This window comes from Bos indicus, chromosome 2 (assembly GCF_029378745.1).
Source record: "Bos indicus isolate NIAB-ARS_2022 breed Sahiwal x Tharparkar chromosome 2, NIAB-ARS_B.indTharparkar_mat_pri_1.0, whole genome shotgun sequence".
In the NCBI taxonomy this organism is placed as follows: domain Eukaryota; kingdom Metazoa; phylum Chordata; class Mammalia; order Artiodactyla; family Bovidae; genus Bos; species Bos indicus.
In genome coordinates, this window is record NC_091761.1 from 22,309,413 (window position 1) to 22,330,846 (window position 21,434).

The 21,434-nt window shown below is 37.4% G+C and overlaps 2 protein-coding genes across 4 annotated transcripts in view; one reads left to right on the forward strand and one right to left on the reverse strand.

Moving 5' to 3' along the window:
• Positions 1–7,549, forward strand: part of GPR155 (G protein-coupled receptor 155) — a 40,203-nt gene extending 32,654 nt beyond the window's left edge. For 2 of the 3 annotated variants that reach the window (XM_019970619.2, XM_019970627.2), the window contains 3 exons: positions 1,073–1,137; positions 2,364–2,501; positions 5,597–7,549. In XM_019970619.2, coding sequence (XP_019826178.1) covers positions 1,073–1,137; positions 2,364–2,501; positions 5,597–5,888 — 495 coding nt within the window. In that variant the 3' untranslated portion in view covers positions 5,889–7,549. Of the gene's footprint in view, positions 1–1,072; positions 1,138–2,363; positions 2,502–3,000; positions 4,013–5,596 lie in introns of those variants that run through there. The other variant, XM_019970641.2, reaches the window with a different exon arrangement.
• The window catches only part of SCRN3 (secernin 3), a 43,421-nt gene continuing 23,156 nt past the window's right edge, over positions 1,170–21,434 (reverse strand). Inside the window, exon 8 of the mRNA XM_019970655.2 lies at positions 1,170–13,206. Coding sequence (XP_019826214.2) covers positions 13,036–13,206 — 171 coding nt within the window. The 3' untranslated portion in view covers positions 1,170–13,035. The remainder of the gene's footprint in view (positions 13,207–21,434) is intronic.

Genomic DNA, 21,434 nt, shown 5'->3' on the forward strand with positions numbered 1-21,434 from the left:
GAGAGAGATACAAAACCTGCTCCCACTCCATTTTCCTCCTGGGGAGGTGTGGTAGTAGGATCATTCCTTTCTGGTAGTGTATAATGTGAAGTGCAGACAGACAGATTCTTCATGTCACTGCATTCTTCATCTCGCCCACGCCAACCTGCACGAGGATCCTTACCCTGCTGTGCCTGACAGATGGCAGTTCCCAGCCTCCCAACTTCCCAGGCAGTCCTGATCGTCCTGCTGTGTGGCTAATAGCTGGTGCTAGTTTGCCTCATTATGCCCAAATTCTTCAAACTCTTTCCCTAAGCAGTAGCCAATTTCATTTCACATAACTTTTGTTCAGTTACTTCATTTTAATCAGACACTATAGCACTTGTTAATTCTATTGTCTCTGAAGTTTTAACAGAAAAATAATAAAGAAGTACTTAAGCATAATGGGAGATATTTTCTTTTCTTTTCAGAAAGGGGCAAAAAGATCCACAGCCCTTAAATGTTTTCATTTTTCTCCAGTAAGCTAGCTTGCTAGTGTGGTTGCCCAGGACTCATATCACCCATCATAATTAGCAGGAAAGATGATTGGGAAGAGGCAGCCAAATACCATAAAACCATCCCTCAGTATCCGAGGGGGCTTGGCACCAGGACACACCCTTAGGTACCAAAATCCATGGATGCTCAAGTCCCTCATATAAAATGGCATAGTATTCGCATACAACCTATGTACATCCTCCCATTTACTTTAAATCATCTCTAAGTTACTTATAACACCTAATACAATGTAGTGCTATGTAAATAGTTGTCAGTACACAGCAAATTCAACTTTTGCTCTCTGGAAATTTGTGGAACTTCTTTCCCCAAATATTTTTGACCCACAGTAGGTTGAACCCATAGATGCAGAACCTGTGGATATAGAGTCAACTGTACCTGCCATCAGGCACTGAACTTTATAGAGTCTGCCTGTGTGTTCTATTTAAAATGTTGCTCTAATCACCAGAGGTTTACTTCCCCAAGCACTAAAGTTTTTCATTTCTGTCTTAAACTTTTATTGTAGAGCTCATAAAATAATAACCTTTTTTTCCTTCCATAGGGGTTTATTTCCTTTGGCATCTTTGGATTGGACAAACATTTAATCATCCTACCTTTCAAAAGAAGGTAATTTTAGTTTTGAAATAAAGCTATAACTGTAAAGGTAATGACAAAGCCATTTATTAAGATACTTAAATGTTTAATTAAGCCTTTAGAAACTTCTAGGAGACTACAGAATGGTTAACCTAAGCACCATAGAAAGGTTTTCTGTTGATTCACATATTTGTTATATATAACTGCAGGGAAAATGTCAGAAGAGCTGTCAATAATCCAACATTGTAATTTGCATTTTAATAGGAATTGATGAAAACTGACTTCTGTCTATGCCATTAACTATATAAAATAAAATGAAACTTGAAAATGTATTTGCAAATGGAAATAAGAGGCGGTATGCTCCCAAAGGTCTATATTTGGTTGTCTTTCTCCTTTGACAACAGGATTTTTCTATTACACTGACAATTTATAGAAAACTCAAGTTTTCTTCTTTTTAAATTTCATTTTTTAAAACTGGCTTGGTGAAGAGTTTCTTGAATTCAGGTCAGGAATTTCTTTGTGAAAAATAATGAAGTGGGAACACTTCACCTTCGTGGTAGGAGGAAGTGGGGATGGGGGAGAAATTTTGTACTTCCTTGTTTGTTTTCAAAGTCAAAATTAATAGAAACTAGAAGTGCTAGTGGAACTTATCTTATAGGCTATATAAAAGTGCCCAGTAAATGGTTCCTGTTCTTCTCCTTTTTTCCATCATCATTATTGAAATGTAGCTGCTAGGGTTGGTCACAATGCTTTGAAGAAAGAAGAAGGCGTAATAGGAAAGTCACTGCGCTTAGTCATTAGCTTCATGATGTGGATCATTTAAGAGAGTCAACAGATCTGCTGTCTGGGTTGGCAAAAGAGAATTGTTCTTTACTCTATATCCCATTATTTGTCTCTCTGGTAAATTAAAATTTAAATTAAATTAAATCGCTTGATCGCTGTATATTATTTTTGCATTTTAAAACTACAGAATGTAGAATAAGGAACTTCATTTTTTGGTAGATCCTGAAATAGTTCAAACATGTCTAGAGGGTTTATAAAATGTTCAAGTCTTCTGCCCAAGCCTGCTCTGAACAGGAAACTAAATGCAGGTTAAATATATTTCTGCTTCAGAGACTAAGATGTCTGGGTGTTGTAAATGACAGCTGTGGTGAATGATAGCTTTGGAACAGCCATATTGACGGAGTGATAAGCAAGAAGGAGCTCTCTCAGGGCTTTTCTTTCCTAAAAAATTTCATCCTAAAATTTTTGGTTTTCAGACTTGAATTCCTATGGAACAGTAAAGAAACAGCAGAAAATAAGGATTCTTCTGTTCCTGAGGAAATAAAAATGACCTGTCAACAATTTATCCATTATCACCGTGACCTCTGTATCCAAAACATTGTGAAGGAAAGAAGGTAAGTACAGGTTCTAGATAATTATATATTAGATGATTAATTTTGGTTTGTGATAGGCTAACATGCTTGTAACTAACTTTGTTATTTTCAATAACACATATACACATAAAAGTTAAAATAGCTATAGGTCAGTTTATAGTTTAAGAAACAGCATTTATAAAAGCCATATAACTTTAATTTTTACATTTTTAAATGCCATTTATGATTTCCATATAAAATATGGAAACTTTAGAATGAACCAAAATATAGCAGAATATTAACACTCAGTTCATGCTGGCCATTAATATCTCTCACGAAACTTTGAATTTTGTATTTAGAAGTGATTTTATATTCCCTATCTCCTAAGGATATGCTAGTAATATGCTACTTCATAGTACTAATGATATTATCAAGAAAGTAAAGTGAAATTTCTGTCTTTTAATTAATTCTGCTGCTTATTTTTTGACCTCAAGTCCTAATCTTTAGTCTTTGACATCATATTTATTCTTCTAATCCTCAGGCATGGAGTATACAGCAGGAAAGAATAAGCAAATGTTCTAGTGCCAATATATTTGGTTGTCGAAAAACAGGAAAAGAACAGAACATGATATAAAGAAGCTAATACTTTTTTTTCTGTAACTGAAAAGTTGAAAATCTATGAAAATTACCATTCAGGATAATTTATTTACATATATTCTGCCCCTGTATTTCATTAGAACCAGAAGGTATCCTGATTCAGCTAGTAGAAAGGGGATTCACTGGGTGGAGACCAACACTAAACCTCAGTGCCTGGATCTGTCACTTTGTGGGAGATTACTAGCTGTGTGACATTGGGCAAGTTCAGTTCTCCAAACCTTAATTCTCTTCCTCTTTAAAATATCTAGCTCTTGGGGGTTGTTTGCATTAGATAACAAAATCTATGTAATGGGCCTAGCCTAGTTTCTGGGAATGGTAAGCTATGAAGAAAAATGAGTTTCCCACCCCTAAAGGGTCAAACACAATGATTTCAAAGTACAATCTATGGATAGTTTCAACAATTTAAAATTGCTTTTTCAAATTGAGAGAGGGAACTCTGTGTTAGCTCCACCAGGCCCACTCTGACTGCTGACTGTTAGCAAGCATAGCTCTTGCCATTTGCAGGGCTGCCAGGCTGCCTCCGTCCCAGATGGTGAACGGGCACAGGCTGGCTCCAGTCCTCTGTCACTCTGCACAACTTCCTAGACTGCAGTTGTACTGCCTGATCAGTCCTCAGAAGCAAATATGAAGCAGCTGGTGTCCGGATTAGAAGGTGTAGGGCTATACATTTAAAATCAACAAGCAGGAAGAAGGCTCAGACTTGGGATGTAATATTCAGGCTTTTGTTCAAAGTGATGTTTGTCATTGCAAAGCATAAATTAAGATATCCTATTACTAAGTAAAATACTGATGTTACAATAATATTTATGTACTTGAGAAATTGTTTCATGTGTATTAACTTTTTAATTTTTATATGAAATGCTAATTTATATTCATGATTAAATGTTTTAAAAGTTTTTGTCACCTGTTTCTCATTTCATCTTGATTTTTCAGCCACTGTTTTCCTATTGTCAAGCACTTTAGGTTTTACAGCTTGACTAATGCTTGTGGACAGATTCATGTATTTGCATTAGGAAGACAAAATTTAAATAATTAAGAAGTAGGTTTATAATTTAAAAATTAAAAATAATCTGAGAAATCTTATGGAAATTCCTCCAAAAATTAAAAATAGAACTGCCATATGATCCAGCAATTCCACTTCTGTGTATTTACCCCCCCAAAATTAAAAACACTAATTAGAAAAGGAATGTGCACTCCTTTGTCCACTGCTGTATTATTTACAATAGCCAAGATATTAAAAAAAAAACAACAAACAAACCTGTGTCCCTCAGTAGAATTGATAAAGAAGATATTGTGTGTGTGTGTGAATATATATAGTGTATATATATATATACACAATAGAATATAACCCAGCCACAAATGAGGAATGAAATCTTGCCATTGTGACAACATGGAGGGCATTATGCAAAGTGAAATAAGTCAGATAGAGAAAGATAAATACTGTTTGATTTCACTTATATGTGGAAACTAAAAAAACAAAACAAATGAGCAAGCATTACAAAACAACAGTCATAGATACAGACAACAAGTGGTTGCCAGAGGGGAGAAGGGTGAAGGGAAGAAAGTAGGTGAGGGAGATTAAGAAGTACAAACTCCCAGTTGCAAAATAAATGAATCACAGGGATGAAATGTACAGTGTGGGGAATAGAGTCAACAACTATGAAAAAAAATCTTATATTTATAGCAAGACAGATCTCACTTATCCTTTCCCTGCTTCATAAGGCAACAAATTCCTATCATATCAATAAGATTATTTTGCTCAGGACATGAAGGCTATTTGTGGGCACTGTGATAAGCAGAAAATATTAAGGTTTGATTTGAGTAACTTAGTAAAAATTGTCACTTTTTGCTGCTGCTGCTGCTGCTAAGTCACTTCAGTCGTGTCTGACTCTGTGTGACCCCATAGACAGCAGCCCACCAGGCTCCCCCGTCCCTGGGATTCTCCAGGCAAGAACACTGGAGTGGGTTGCCATTTCCTTCTCCAATGCATGAAAGTGAAAAGTGAAAGTGAAGTCGCTCAGTCGTGTCTGACTCTTAGCGACCCTATGGACTGTAGCCTTCCAGGCTCCTCCATCCATGGGAGAACTTTCAAAAATATTATTTAATGTTCCTGAAACAATTATGTATTTTAACTAAGAGTATAACTTATAAAATATGTAATAGGTATCTACAGAACTCATCTGATCATAAAAGACCATCTACTATAAAAAGAGTATTTCTCTGTTGATGCAGTTACATTATCTAAGTCATTAAGTGTTTCTGTTTTCACAAGCATGGCATATTTTGTTTTCCTCTGGTAGATCTTTCTAGGGTTAGGCGATTTAACAAACCCTTTATATTCAGAATAGTTTCATCCCTGTCACCTCTTAACTATCATGCTGTCTTTCCCTGTCTCCTGTTTTTCCTGGCTTGTCTTCCATCATGCAGTTCTGATACCAGATTTACAGAACACATGGGTGAATCATTCCTTTGACATACAGGTGTGGTGCAAAGACTTCTGCCGGGACCTTCTGTGGCTGTGACTTGGTGAACTGGCTCATTGAAGTTGGCCTCGCCTCTGACCGTGGGGAAGCTGTGATATACGGAGATAGACTGGTGCAAGGGGGAGTCATCCAGCATATCACCAATGAATATGAATTTCGGGATGAGTACTTGTTTTATAGATTTCTTCAGAAGAGTCCTAAACAGAGTCCTCCCACTATTAATGCGGACATTCCCCAGCAGGAAAGATACAAAGAAATTGAGCATTCATCCCCATCCCCTAAGACCTAAGTTATGAAGGAGACAAGCCCACATGGAGTCATACTTTAGCCTCAGATCTGTTACTTATTAGCTGTGGGACCTTTGGCAAATCACCACGTTTCTGAGCCTCAGTTGCCTCTCTGTAAAAATTGACATGTTCCCACTCCATGCTAATATTCTGTGATTTTACGTGTATGTGTAACACACAGAAAACTGACTTAGAAAAAAGAGAACCAAATCAAAATTTAAAGTTCTGATAATGAATATAGTAATTACTATAATTATGTCAACATTTTAAAACATTGCTTCTTCAACTGTGTGCTATAATTTCAAAATCAACATCCAATTTACTATTCTTTTAAATTGCCAAATTTGGCAGGTGTGCTGCTGGGGGGATATGGTCCTTAAATTATGACCATTTTGCACTTATTGATAGCATTTCCTAAAAGAAGTTTAATGATTGTAATGAGAGGCCTTCTTATTCTATTTTTCCCCTTTCCTCGGCAAATAGTACTCATTAAAAACTAGAAGCACTTTTTTTTTTAAGGTTCATCTTCTCTTGCTTTGCTATCCAAAATAGTAATCTGTGCCATTAGGAGGGGAATAAAAACCTCCATAAATATTATTATCTCTAAAATCCATCAACAGAAGTGTATTCTAATCTTTAACTTTTGTACTAAAAATAATAATTTGAGCAGATGCATTTAAATTTGCCAACAAAATTATTGCCATGTGAAATATCATTTCTGGTGTTTGCACAAAGCATCTCAGAGCAGAAGGATAACCCTATACCTTTTCCCTGCAGTTAAAAAGAAGAGAAACTATGTAATTCAAGTCGAGATTTTTAAATTCTTTACCTAACATCCTACTGTTACATATACAATTTAGTTTTAAATATCCATGTATAAAAATTTATACATTTGAAAATTATTAAATGTTGCCCTCAGATAAGCTTTACCTTCGGTCAATTAAAGAGACATCTATTCGCATGACCTTTGAACCTCTACTTAACTGCTAGGTGTCAGTACTGGTTTAACTTATTGAAAACTGTTTCAAATATTTATTTGTCTCATACTTTTTAGTGTCATATGTAAAGGCCATTTAGAAAATAATTTATAGGGTTAAATCACTGCCTTTTTAATGCAACAAAATGTAACCAAAAAAAAAAAAAAAAAAAACCCTGCATGGAAGCCTAGGGTATTTAACGAGTAAATTACACATTAATGTGTAGTATTAATCTATACCAATTTTAAGTTTAATAAGGGAATGGGGTTTTCAGCAGAACTATCTTGCTACGTAACTTTTTTTTTTAATGACTACATAATAACTCTCAGAATGCTCAGGAGTAAGCATAAAGCCTCACTGCTGTACCAGGAGACTTAGAGTGATAGCAATAAAGATACTAATTCATATGCATGCAAGCAACACAAACTCAAGTGGGGAATTTGTTTTGCTTGTGAACAAGTCATATTACACATGTTATTTGCATGAAGGGAATTGGAAGCATCTTTTTCCATGGAAGCACTAAAAGAAAACCCTGACTCAGAAAGATCTGCAGTTTCAGATAATGGAAGTTTTTAAGAGATGTTTTTAGAATTAAGGATATGCTAGTTTTATTAAATAAAAATATTTGTAACTTTTACTTGCTCACTGACAGCAAGTTTCTCAATAAAATACCTATTTTAACTTGCTTTGCCAGTGTCTTTTCTTTGAGTAATCCAAATAATGCAGAAGCCATCAGAGAGGTCTTTTCTATAGATTCTCAATGTTTCCTTAAGCGGATCTCTTGAGGCTGACTATCCTTCATGACCCAATGGGACCTGTGCACAGGACCTTGCCCAAGGATGCACTCAATAAGCACCTTTTATTCATGAGTCAGTATGACATTAAAGTCCTCACATATTTATTTTTTTCATAATTTTTAATATGTAGGGTCACAGCTGGAAAACTTATCCAATACAATTTTGATTAAAAGCTGCCACTTTTATACTAATCTTCAGCATGATCAGTTGTTCTTTTCTGTTATCAATGTGTAATTCCATGCCTAACTTGTGTTTAAATTTCAGTATTTTTTAGAATAAGGTTAAATGCGCTTGTCATTTTAAGAATAATAATTAATGATCAGTAAACTACTAAAAACACAAAAATAATGTAAAAGTATTATGTCACATTTGCTATGCAGCAGAATACAGCTTAGTTTTGCCCCATCATACCTCATATCATGTATAATATTAAATTAGATCACTAAACTAGATGGTCAGGTGATTGAGTTATGGTTGGAAACAAGATCAGAAATATCACCGTTTTTCAGGAAAAGACAGGATAATAAATTTCTCCAATTATTATGATAAAAGCCTAAAAGAGAAAACATTCACTCCACAAAACCTGTTTTAGAGCAAAATTACAAATAGGAACTAGATTTCCAAAATTCTAGGTGGCATAATTATTTCTATGGTAAATATTTTCATTAAAAATTAATATATAAATTGATGTTTTCATCAAAGATCGAACTCGCTTTCTCTAAAATACTCATTTATTAGATTATTCCCTTGGTTTATTATGTAATGGTAAATAATAAACCACATAAGGACTGACCAAAAAAGCACTTAATTTGAGCTACTATATTTTTTACTCTTAAGAAACCCGTGAAATTTAAGAAAACCTTAAATTTTCTAAAATATACCACAAGGCATTAATTACCCACTCAAGGACCAAAGCCCAAATACCATTTCAGATTTATAAAGTCTCCCAAAATGTTTTATAAATTAATTGGCTATTTTATAAACATTAATAATTCTTGTCTTTATTTGGGGAGTTATTATTCCCGTTTGATTATGAAAAAAGGGAACAGATTGACCTCAACCTTAATAAAAGGCTATCTTATCTTCCAAGTTATACAGCTGGATTGTCTAGCTAACATTCTAAACTTTACAAGCAGAAAAGAGGACTGTGTAAATTTTTTCCATCAGTCCTCAAATGTTAATTTAACAGATGTTGATTGAGCATCTACCTTGTGCCAGACATAATGTTGAATACTAAGTACACAACAGTGGGGGAAAATTGTGAGAGAGAGAGGTGTTAAACATTTAATCACACTTGTGATCAGGCTCTCATGTGGCTCTGAAAGTGTGTATCAAGAGACCCAACCTTGTGTGGGGAAACTTCCTAAGGAAATCATGCTTCAGCAGAACTATTAAAGAGCACATGAAATGAATGATGCAGGCAGAGGGTGTAGTCATGATGAGGGGACTGGGCACATTCAAGGAACTGAAAGAGCAGAATAGAAACTTAAAAAAAAAACCCATGACAAACGCATAAATAAGATAGACGGGAGCAGAATCTTGTTGATAGTTGGTAAGGATTGGGACTTGTCTCAGTGACTGTTTTAAAAGAGTTTTAGATTCAGTAAGAAAATTAACAACTTGATTTCTAAAAATGAGCAGAAAATCTGAACAGATATCTCACCAAAGAAGATACAGAGATGGCAAATAAGCATATTAAAAGGTGCTTTGCATCATATGTCATTAGGGAAATACAAATTAAAACAATGAGATACTACTATGCAGATGGTGACTGCAGCCATGAAATTAAAAGACACTTACTCCTTGGAAGGAAAGTTATGACCAACCTAGATAGCATATTCAAAAGCAAAGACATTACTTTGCCAACAAAGGTCCGTCTAGTCAAGGCTATGGTTTTTCCTGTGGTCATGTATGGATGTGAGAGTTGGACTGTGAAGAAGGCTGAGCGCCAAAGAATTGATGCTTTTGAACTGTGGTGTTGGAGAACACTCTTGAGAGTCCCTTGGACTGCAAAGAGATCCAACCAGTCCATTCTGAAGGAGATCAGCCCTGGGATTTCTTTGGAAGGAATGATGCTAAAGCTGAAACTCTAGTACTTTGGCCACCTCATGCGAAGAGTTGACTCATTGGAAAAGACCCTGATCTGGGAGGGATTGGGGGCAGGAAGAGAAGGGGACGACAGAGGATGAGATGGCTGGATGGCATCACCGACTCGATGGACGTGAGTTTGAGCGAACTCCGGGAGTTGGTGATGGGCGTGCTGTGATTCATGGGGTCGCAAAGAGTCGGACACGACTGAGCAACTGAAGTGAACTGACATACCTATTAGTATGGCCCAAATCCAGAACACTGACAACATCAAATGTTGGCAAGGATGTGGAACAATAGGAACTCTTATTCATTGCCGGTAGGAAAGCAAAGTGATAGTAGTCACTTTAGAAGACAGTTTGGCAGTTTCTTATAAAATTAAACATACTCTTAGCATGATATCCAACACTCATGTTCCTGAGTACATACTCAAATGAGTTGAAAACATGTCTACACAAAAACCTGCACACAGATGTTTACAGCAGCTCTATTTATAATTGCCAAAACATAGAAGCAACCAAGATGCCCTTCAGTAGTGGATGTCAGCAACCAGGATAACCAGACAATGGAATATTATTCCTCACTAAAAAGAAATGAGCTATCAAGCCATGAAAAGACATAGAGGAAACTTATATTACCAAGATATAGGGACAATCTGCAAAGGCTATATACTGTAGAATTTCACTTATATAATACTCTGGAAAAGCCAAAACTGTAAAGACAATAAAAAATGAGTGGCTGTCAGGGGTTAGGGGAAGGGACGGATGAATAGGTGGAACGCACAGGACAGAGCGATGAAACTGTTCTGTATGATACTGTAATTGTAGATACATGTCACTATACATGTGTCCAAACCCATAGGATGTACAATGAGTGAACCCTAATGTAAACTCTGGATTTGGGGTGATAATGATGTGTCAATGTAGGTTCATCAAGCATAACAAACGTAGCACTCTTGGTGTGACATGTTGATGGTAGAGGGAGGGTAGAGGAACAGGGGTACATGACAACTCTGTACCTTCTGCTTACTTTTGCTTTAAACCTAAAACTGCTCTAAAAATAATCTATTTTTTTTTAATTCGGAGGGAAATTCATGACCAGATTTAAAATTTTAATAGGTCATTTTGGCTGCAGTGACCCACGTGGCTGAAGATAAAGAGCACAAATGGGTGTAGAAGAACTTAACTGCAGTGGTCCAGGTAAGAGCCTGGTGCTAGTTTGGTCTAGCATGGTATCAAAGGAGAAAGTGAAAACATGCAGGCCCTAAGAGAGAAATAAGACTCACATTTCTGTGCCGCAATAAACCACTGAACTGCTTACCCTTCGTTTCCTCACATATTAAAAAAGAGAGAGGGGGCACATGAGGTTGGCTAACGTGCTTCATGACTTAAGAACCTATCCCTGAATTATATGTAAGACAAACCAGAATTAACTGAGTACTTGATAAAGTTTTCTTTTGTAATGGAAGTCCTATGTTAGACAAAAGCTCTCAGATGATTTTTAAGAGAAAATTTTAAAAAATTTCTGAGCACTCTTTAGCAATAATAGTAACACAGTATTTTACTAACAATCCTAATTGCAATGATGTGTGTGCATGCTAAGTTGCTTCATTCATATCCGACTCTTTGCAACCCTATGGACTGTAGACCCCCAGGCTCATCTGTTCATGGAATACTCAAGGCAAGAATACTGGAGTGGGTAGCCATTCACTCCCTTCTCCAGGGGATCCTCCCAACCCAGGGATTGAACCCAGGTCTCCCACACTGCAGGCAGATTCTTTACATCTGAGCTAGTGATCAATAAATATGACAGTATAATCAAATACCTAAAATAGAAATTTCTAGGAACCAATAAATACCATGTCATTTTGAGTTGGATTTTTCTTTTGTTTATATTTGCAACTTTGAGTCTTTCTTGGTAATCTCTGTGTAACTTTAACAAAGTTTTATAATTTGGGGACAGATACTATTACTCATATATAATGCTCATAACACATTATACATTATAGCATTTTAATGTTTATAATATGTTAATATTTCTATTTCATCACCACTATCCCACTCTTTGGAAGGAAAGTTATGACCAACCTAGACAGCATATTCAAAAGCAGAGACATTACTTTGTCAACAAAGGTCCGTCTAGTCAAGGCTATGGTTTTTCCAGTGGTCATGTATGGATGTGAGAGTTGGACTAGAAGGAGGGCTGAATGTAGAAGAATTGATGCTTTTGAACTGTGGTGTTAGAGAAGACTTTTGAGAGTCCCTTGGACTGCAAGGAGATCCAACCAGTCCATCCTAAGGGAAATTGGTCCTGGGTGTTCATTGGAAGAACTGATGTTAAAGCTGAAACTCCACTATTTTGGCCACCTGATGCAAAGAGCTGACTCATTTGCAAAGACCCTGATGTTGGGAAAGATTGAAGGCAGGAGGAGAAGGGGACGACAGAGGATGAGATTGTTAGATGGCATCACTGACTCAATGGACATGAGTTTGGGTAAACTCCGGGAGTTGGTGATAGACAGGGAGGCCTGGTGTGCTGTGGTTCATGGGGTTGCAAAGAGTCAGACACGACTGAGCAACTGAATTGAACTGAACTGATCCCATTCCTGTTCCTGTTTTCCTTGAATGAACAGAAGTAAAAGATGCGAGATTTGAGACACCAAAACAGTATCTCCTAGGGTCTTGGCTTATTTCATGTCCTGATCTCCCAGAAAAGCTCTAAGTAAGGAGCATGGGTGAGAGAATGCTAGATAATTAGAGCTAAAAAGCTCACTGGTCAGCTAAGTCTTGACAAAGAGCATGTTTGAGTTTAATAAAAAATTTGCATAATTAAAACACTAATAAAACAATGTGTAAATCTAGAAAATTTTGCTAGAGCTGGCTAATACTTGCCTAAAGCACAAAAAATTTATTAGTTGAGACAATATTTTCCACTAAAAAGAAAAATTTGCTTTCTTACTGTAACTAATAAATGCATACATTATTTTAATGTTTCATGTTTATGCAGAATTGGACATTTCATTATTGTGATTTTTTTTAAGATATCATGGCTAACAAAATGTATACATCAATACCTGAAGCAACACCTGACTATCCATGATCTATATGTCCAATTCCAATCTTATTTCCTTTCTCAGTATTTCATCAAAGCTATATGTAGTTTTAATAGCCATGCTATCACTTGAATGCTATTAAAGAAGAGTCAGATCTGCTCAAACTAAGTTTATATTATTTACCAAAGTAATGGATTCTAACTTTGAGGATGATTGCTGACCATTTATGTGATCACTAAGAACTAACATTTGACTTATAAATTCTAATTTCATCTTCTGTACACTGATGAAAAAGATTAACAATTTTATCCACTTGAAGATGCTTGTTTTGAAGGATTGATTCCATCTCTTTGAACAGTTCTTTCTCCAGTTTTCTCATGTTGTCCAACATTGTTTTGCCTTTTTCCTGAACAATTGAAAAATAAAAATTAGTAAATACACAGACACATATGTGCATGTGAATGCACACACACACACACACACGAGTCTAACCAAATTCCAAATCACCTCTACAGACAAGGTTTGTTCATTCTGGTTTCAATTTCTGGTTCAGTTCCCCTTCTATTCTTTAGACAAAGAAGGAATGAAATTCTTTGGGAAAAATCATTGTTCTAGTTTGAGTTAATCTATTAACCACAAACTATTAGTTATTCTTAGTAGAAAAGACAATAACAAATATGTAGTATTAGTCCATAAGCAAGAAACATAAAAGACAAATAACAGGTCAATTGAAATTTTTATATTAATTGTGAATAGGGAAGACTGATGAAAACTGGCTGAGCTATTTTTGTGAATTTGGATCTTCTATTTTTAAGACCAGCATTATCAGATTAAACAGGGGAATAGAATAGTAACATTCAAGGGAAAGAACAACTAAAAGAAAAGAGATTTTCTCTATGATTCCTTGTTTCAACAGGGGGTTAAAAAAGTCATGATTCTTATTGAAAGGAGCAATTTCAAGTTATTAATGAATTACCATCAGTTAGAGGGTAGGTACTGGTAGAGAATTATAAAAAGTGAGTATAATTTTGAAAATTTGAACCATTATAGAGCAGAACTCCATCATGATTCTTAACTTTGAGCTGTACTTCAATATGAAATTGTATGCAATTTTTTCCCCTCAAGAAACTCTGCATTCCATATCTGAACAAAAAATGTATTTTGTTTATAAATGGTATTAGAATAATTTGGTCACCTCTTTGAAAAAGTTAGAGCCCTACTTCATAACACCTGCAAAAATAAATTCCATATAAAGAACTATTTTTTCCAAATATACACATACATACTAGAAGAAAATGCAGAGGTTATATTTATTTTGAGGTGAGGCAGGCCTTCTGAAGCATGAAATCAAAATGCCTTACAGTAACAAATATACTTTACTAAATTTTAAACTTTTGTCTGACAAAAAAGTTAAATAAAATGAGATTAAAAATTTGCTACCTAACAAAGTTATTCACATATTTTTTGCCTCTTTGGGGCAAAGGGCTAAACAATCAAGAATCACTTGAAAAACGGGCTAAGGAATATAACAGGCAAATCATTTAAGAAGAAATACCAAAGGCCAATAAACATATGAGATTTTCAACTTCATTAGTAATCAAGAAATGGTAACAAACTACCAGTAGAACTGACTCTCCCTAAAACACAAAAGTAGTTACTTACACAGCCAGGACTAAAACCAAACTCTTTGACAATTCTTCCCTCAAATTCTACTGTATTTCCACTACTTTGTTGTCAATCAATATTTAATACCAGCTGGTTTTAGAAAAGGCAGAGGAATCAGAGGTCAAATTACCAACATCCACTGGATCATCAAAAAAGCAAGAGAGTTCCAGAAAAACATCTATTTCTGCTTTATTGACTATGCCAAAGCCTTTGACTGTGTGGATCATAATAAACTGTGGGAAATTCTGAAAGAGATGGGAATACCAGACCACCTGACCTGCCTCTTGAGAAACCTATAAGCAGGTCCGGAAGCAACAGTTAGAACTGGACATGGAACAACAGACTGGTTCCAAATAGGAAAAGGAATACTTCAAGGCTGTATATTGTCACCCTGCTTATTTAACTTATATGCAGAGTACATCATGAGAAATGCTGGGCTCGAAGAAGCACAAGCTGGAATCAAGATTGCAGGGAGAAATATCAATAACCTCAGACATGCAGATGACACCACCCTTATGGCAGAAAGTGAAGAGGAACTAAAAAGTCTCTTGATGAAAGTGAAAGAGAGTGAAAACGTTGGCTTAAAGCTCAACATTCATAAAACTAAGATCATGGCATCTAGTCCCATCACTTCATGGGAAATAGATGGGGAAACAGTGGAAACAGTGTCAGACTTTATTTTTTGGGCTCCAAAATCACTGCAGATGGTGATTTCAGCCATGAAATTAAAAGACGCTTACTCCTTGGAAGGAAAGTTATGACCAACCTAGATAGCATATTCAAAAACAGAGATATTAATTTGCCAACAAAGGTCTGTCTAGTCAAGGCTATGGTTTTTCCTGTGGTCATGTATGGATGTGAGAGTTGGACTGTGAAGAAAGCTGAGTGCCGAAGAATTGATGCTTTTGAACTGTGGTGCTGCAGAAGACTCTTGCGAGTCCCTTGGACTGCAAGGAGATCCAACCAGTCCATTCTAAAGGAGATCAGTCCTGGGTGTTCACTGGAAGGACTTATGCTGAGGCTGAAACTCCAGTACTTTGGCCACCTCATGCGAAGAGTTGACTCATTGGAAAAGACCCTGATGCTGGGAGGGATTGGGGGCAGGAGGAGAAGGGAACGACAGATGATGAGTTGCATCACTGACTCGATGCACATGAGTTTGGGTGAACTCCGGGAGTTGGTGATGGACAGACAAGGAGGCCTGGCGTGCTGCGATTCATGGGGTTGCAAAGAGTCGGACACGACTGAGTGACTGAACTGAACTGAACTGAACTGAAGTAAACTCTAAAATAGTAACTTTTTAAAAATTTTATTTCAATGTTACTTGCAGACATGTCAAAAAGCAATTTTACTTAGTTTAATGGGCATTTAGTAGTAATTCTACAAAACTCACTCCCAAAACAGAAACAGAAAAAAAACCTCACTCCCACAAGCAGTATTTAAGGGGAAAAGGGCGCTGACAACTCTTGAGAACTATCTTGAGAAATTAGAGCAGTGCAGAGGCTGCTCAGGGAGGAGTGAAGGATAATCCCTCCAGAACAGACGTTCATGAAACATATCACTGAGAAACTTGAGCAAAGGCAAGAAGAACCAGAGGGTTCATCATTTTTCACAGCGCTGTGCTCAGTCAGGATGAGCCAAGCCCATGGAGGGAATGACACTTCTGACCCAGGGAACTGGGCCTGACTCAGTGCACTTAATAGGCTCCTGGAACAAAACGCTTGCCTCTCACTCCATACCACTTGGCTACAAAGAAAGTGTTTACACTGTAGGTCAGAGGTCAAACAAATTGGTCTCAGAAAAAGCAGAAGTAGTGTCAAGTGTGCGTGCATGTTAAGTCGCTTCAATCATGTACGACTCTTTGTAACCCTATGGATGGTAGCCTGCCAGGCTTCTCTGTCCAAGAGATTCTCCAGGCAAGAATACTGGAGTGGGTTGCCAAGTCCTCCTCCAGGGTAGTGTCAAGAACATATAACAAATAGAGGATCTGGACAAAGCTCTCTGCTTTAAGCATAAGTTGGGGGGAGGGGAGAGCAGACAGAAAAGCATGACCACTATATAAACATACTACAGAAAAAGGAAAAAAAAATAATTACCTAGGAGGAAAATGCATTTAATGCATTTAATGTAGAAAGAATGTAAATATATATATATACCTTGACAAAGTAAAAGTAATTATAGACAATAAAAATCAGAAGCTAGTAGAAGCAAGTGAGAAAAGATATAAGATGACCAATTTTTTCCTTCATTGCAAGGAATCAGTTGATAGTTTTATGAGAAGCCTTTAGGTAACCCTTCCATTTCCTTCTAATCTATTTTTTTAATCTCTGGAGCAGAGAAGGAAGAGGGCAGGAAGGCTGAAGACATATGGATATTATAGAATTGTCTCCCCATCTATCTATCTGCCCCTCAAAATATCTACTTATTTTTGGAGATGAGATTTTGTGTGATATATTTAATCTTTTATAATACTTATGTTTAAAAGTATTATATAAGCATTTATCATTTTGTAAAAAACTCAACTCATTATAATTATTTTAAGTCTATGGAGTGTCAAGTCACTTTCAGTTAAAATTAATCTGAGGGTACATGATCAAGAACATTATTTGAGAGACCAAGTTAACTCCCCTCCAGTAGTCTTATAATTTTTGGTGTGAGATACACTAAACAAGCTACTTAAACTCTCCAAGTTTCAGATTTATTATGAATCAGTGAACAAAAATGGACAGAAATGAGTGAACTTAATTCACATGACCATTATATCTACTGCTGGGGCAAGAATCCCATAGAAGAAATGGAGTAGCCCTCATAATCAACAAGAGTCTGAAATGCAGTACTTAGCTGCAACCTTGAAAAAAGCAGAAAGATCTCTGTTCATTTCCAAGGCAAACTATTCAACATAATTCAAGTCTATGTCCCAGCCACTGATGCTGAAGAAGCTGAAGTTGATCAGTTCTATAAAGACCTAGAAGACCTCCTAGAACTAACACCAAAAAAAGATGTCCTATTCATCATACGGGATTGGAATTCAAATGTGGGAAGTCAAGAGATACCTGGAGTAACAGACAAGTTTGGCCTTGGTGTACAAAACAAAGGCAAAGCCTAACAGAATTCTGCCAAGAGTATACACTGGTCATAGCAAATACCCTTTTTCAACAACCTAAGATAACAACTTTACACATGGACATCACCAAATGTCAATACCAAAATCAGACTGACTACATTCTTTGTAGCCGAAGATGGAGAAGCTGTATACAGTCAGCAAAAACAAGACCTGGAGCTGATTGTGGCTGAGATCTTCAGCTTCTCTTGGCAAAATTCAGGCTTAAACTAAAGAAAGTGGGGAAAACCACTAGGCCAGCCATGTATGACTTAAATCCCCTATGAATATACAGTGGAGATGAAAAATAGATTCAAGGGATTAAATCTAGTAAATAAAGTGCCTGAAGAACTATGGACAGAGTCCATAATATTGTACAGGAAACAGTAAACAAAACCATCCCCCAAAAAAAGAAAAGCAAGAAGGCAAAATGGTTGTCTGAGGAGGTTTTACAAATAGCCGAGGAAAGAAGAGAAGTGAAAGGAAAGGGAGAAAGGGAAAGATACAGCCAACTGAATGCAGAATACCAGAGAACAGCAAGGAGACACAAGAAGGCCTTCTTGAATGAACAGTGCAAAGAGACAGAGGAAAACAACAGAAGGGGAAAGACTAGCTATCTCTTCAAGAAAACTGGAATATCAAAGGAACATTTCATCCAAAGATGGGCACAATAAAGGACAGAAACAGTAAAGACCTAATAGAAGCAGAAGAGACCAAGAAGAGATGGAAGGAATACACAGAGGAACTGTACAAAAAAAGATCTTAATGACCCGGATAACCACGATGGTGTGGTCACTCACCCAGAGCCAGACATTCTGGAGTGTGAAGTTAAGTGGGCCTTAGGAAGCACTGCTGTCAATAAAGCTAGTGGAGGTGATGGAATTCCAGCAGAGCTATTTAAAATCCTAAAAAATAATGCTATCAAAATGCTACACTTAATCAGTCAGTCAGTTCAGTTGCTCTGTTATGTCCAACTCTTTGTGACCCCATGGACTGCAGCACGCCAGGCCTCGCTGTCCAAAACCAACTCCCAGAGTTTACTCAAACTCATGTTCATTGACTTGGTGATGTCATCCAACCGTCTCATCCTCTGTCGTCCCCTTCTCCTCCTGCCTTCAATCTTTCTCAGCATCAGGGTCTTTGCAAATGAGTCAGCTCTTCACATCGGGTGGCCAAAGTATTGGAGTCTCAGCTTCAGCATCAGTCTTTCCAATGAATATTCAGGATTGATTTCCTTTAGGATGGACTGGTTGGATCTCTTTGCTGTCCAAGAGACTTTCAAGAGTCTTCTCTAACACCACAGTTCAAAAGCATCAATTCTTTGGTGCTCAGCTTTCTTTATAGTCCAACTCTCACTCAATATGTCAGCAAATTTGGAATACCCAGCCATGGCCACAGGACTGGAAAAGGTCAATCCTTATCCAAGTCCCAAGGAAGGGCAGTACTAAAGAATGTTCAAACCACCATCTCCTATGCTACTAAGGTTATGTTCAAAATCCTGCATGTTAGGTTTCAGCATTATGTGAACCAAGAGCTTCCAGATGTGCAAGCTGGGTTTAGAAAAGGCAGAGGAATCAGAGATCAAATTGCCAACATTTGCTGGATTATAGAGAAAGCAAGGGAATTCCAGAAAAACATCTACTTCTGTTTCATTGACTATGTTAAAGCCTTTGACTGTGTGGATCATAACAAATTGTGGAAAACTCTTAAAGAGATAGAATACCAGACCATCGTACCTGTCTACTGAGAAACCTGTATGCCGGTCAAGAAGCAACAGTTGGAACCTTGTATGGAACAACTAACTGGTTCAGGATTGAGAAAGGAGTACAAGACTGTTCATTGTCACCCTGTTTATTTAACTTACCTGAAGAGCACATCATGAGAAATGCCATTCTGGATGAGTTACAAGCTGGAATCAAGATTGCCGGGAGAAATACCAACAACCTCAGATATGTAGATGATACCACACTAATGGCAGAAAGTGAAGAGAATAAGGGTGAAGGAGAAGAGTGAAAATGCTGACTTAAAACTAAATATTAAAGAAACTATGATCATGGTATCTGGCCCCATCACTTCATAGATGGAGAAAAAGGGAAGCAGGGAGAGATTGCCTCTTTCTGGGCTTTAAAATCACTGTGGATGGTGAGTGCAGCCAGGAAACTAGAAGACGATTGCTTCTTGGCAGGAAAGCTATGACAACCTAGACAGTGTATTAAAAAGCAAAGACATCACTTTGTCAACAAAGGTCTGTATAGTCAAGGCTATGGTCTTTCCAGTAGTCACGTGTGGCTGTGAGAGCTGGACCATAAAGAAGGCAGAGTGCTGAAGAATTGATGCTATCGAACTGTGGTCTTGTAGAAGACTTTTGAGAATCCCTTAGACAACAAGAAATTAAACCAGTCAATCTTAAAGGAAATCAACCTTGAATACTCATTGGAAGGACTAATGCTGAAGCTGAAGTTCCAATACTTTGGCCACCTGATGCGAACAGCCAACTGATGGGAAAAGACCCTGATGCTGGGAAAGACTGAAGGCAGAAGAAGAGGGTGACAGAGGATGAGATGGTTGGATGGCATCACTGATGCAATAGACATAAACTTGGGCAAACTGCAGGTGTTGGTGAGGGACAGGAAGCCTGGTGTGCTGCAGTCCATGGGGTCGCGAAGGGTCAGACAAGACATGGCAACTCAACAACAACACCAACAACGATGGGGGTATTAATATCGGGCTTCCCTGGTAGCTCAGATGGTAAAGCGTCTGCCTACAATGTGGGAGACCTGGGTTTGATCCCTGGGTCGGAAAGATCCCCTGGAGAAGGAAATGGCAACCCACTCCAGTATTCTTGCCTGGAAAATCCCAGGGACCGAGGAGCCTGGTAGGCTACAATTCATGGGGTCCCAAAGAGTTGGACATGACTAAGCGACTTCACTTTCTTTTCACCTGATAAAGTGGTTGTGAAGATTAAATGAAATACCCCATGTAACAGTAGCATGGTGTTTGGTGTATAAGTGTTCAATAAATCTTAGCTATTATTACCAACATCCGCTGGATCATGGAAAAAGCAAGAGAGTTCCAGAAAAACATCTATTTCTGCTTTATTGACTATGCCAAAGCCTTTGACTGTGTGGATCACAAGAAACTGTGGAAAATTCTGAAAGAGATGGGAATACCAGACCACCTGACCTGCCTCTTGAGAAATCTGTATGCAGGTCAGGAAGCAACAGTTAGAATTGGACATGGAACAACAGACTGGTTCCAAATAGGAAAAGGAGTATGTCAAGGCTGTATATTGTCACCCTGCTTATTTAACTTATATGCAGAGTACATCATGAGAAACTCTGGACTGGAAGAAACACAAGCTGGAATCAAGATTGCCGGGAGAAATATCAATAACCTCAGATATGCAGATGATACCACCCTTATGGCAGAAAGTGAAGAGGAACTCAAAAAGCCTCTTGATGAAAGTGAAAGTGGAGAGTGAAAAAGTTGGCTTAAAGCTCAACATTCAGAAAATGAAGATCATGGCATCTGGTCCCACCACTTCATGGGAAATAGATGGGGAAAGAGTAGAAACAGTGTCAGACTTTATTTTTTTGGGCTCCAAAATCACTGCAGATGGTGACTGCAGCCATGAAATTAAAAGACGCTTACTCCTTGGAAGGAAAGTTATGACCAACCTAGATAGCATATTCAAAAGCAGAGACATTACTTTGCCAACAAAGGTTCATCTAGTCAAGGCTATGGTTTTTCCTGTGGTCACGTATGGATGTGAGAGTTGGACTGTGAAGAAGGCTGAGCGCCAAAGAACTGATGCTTTTGAACTGTAGTGTTGGAGAAGACTCTTTTGAGAGTCCATTGGACTGCAAGGA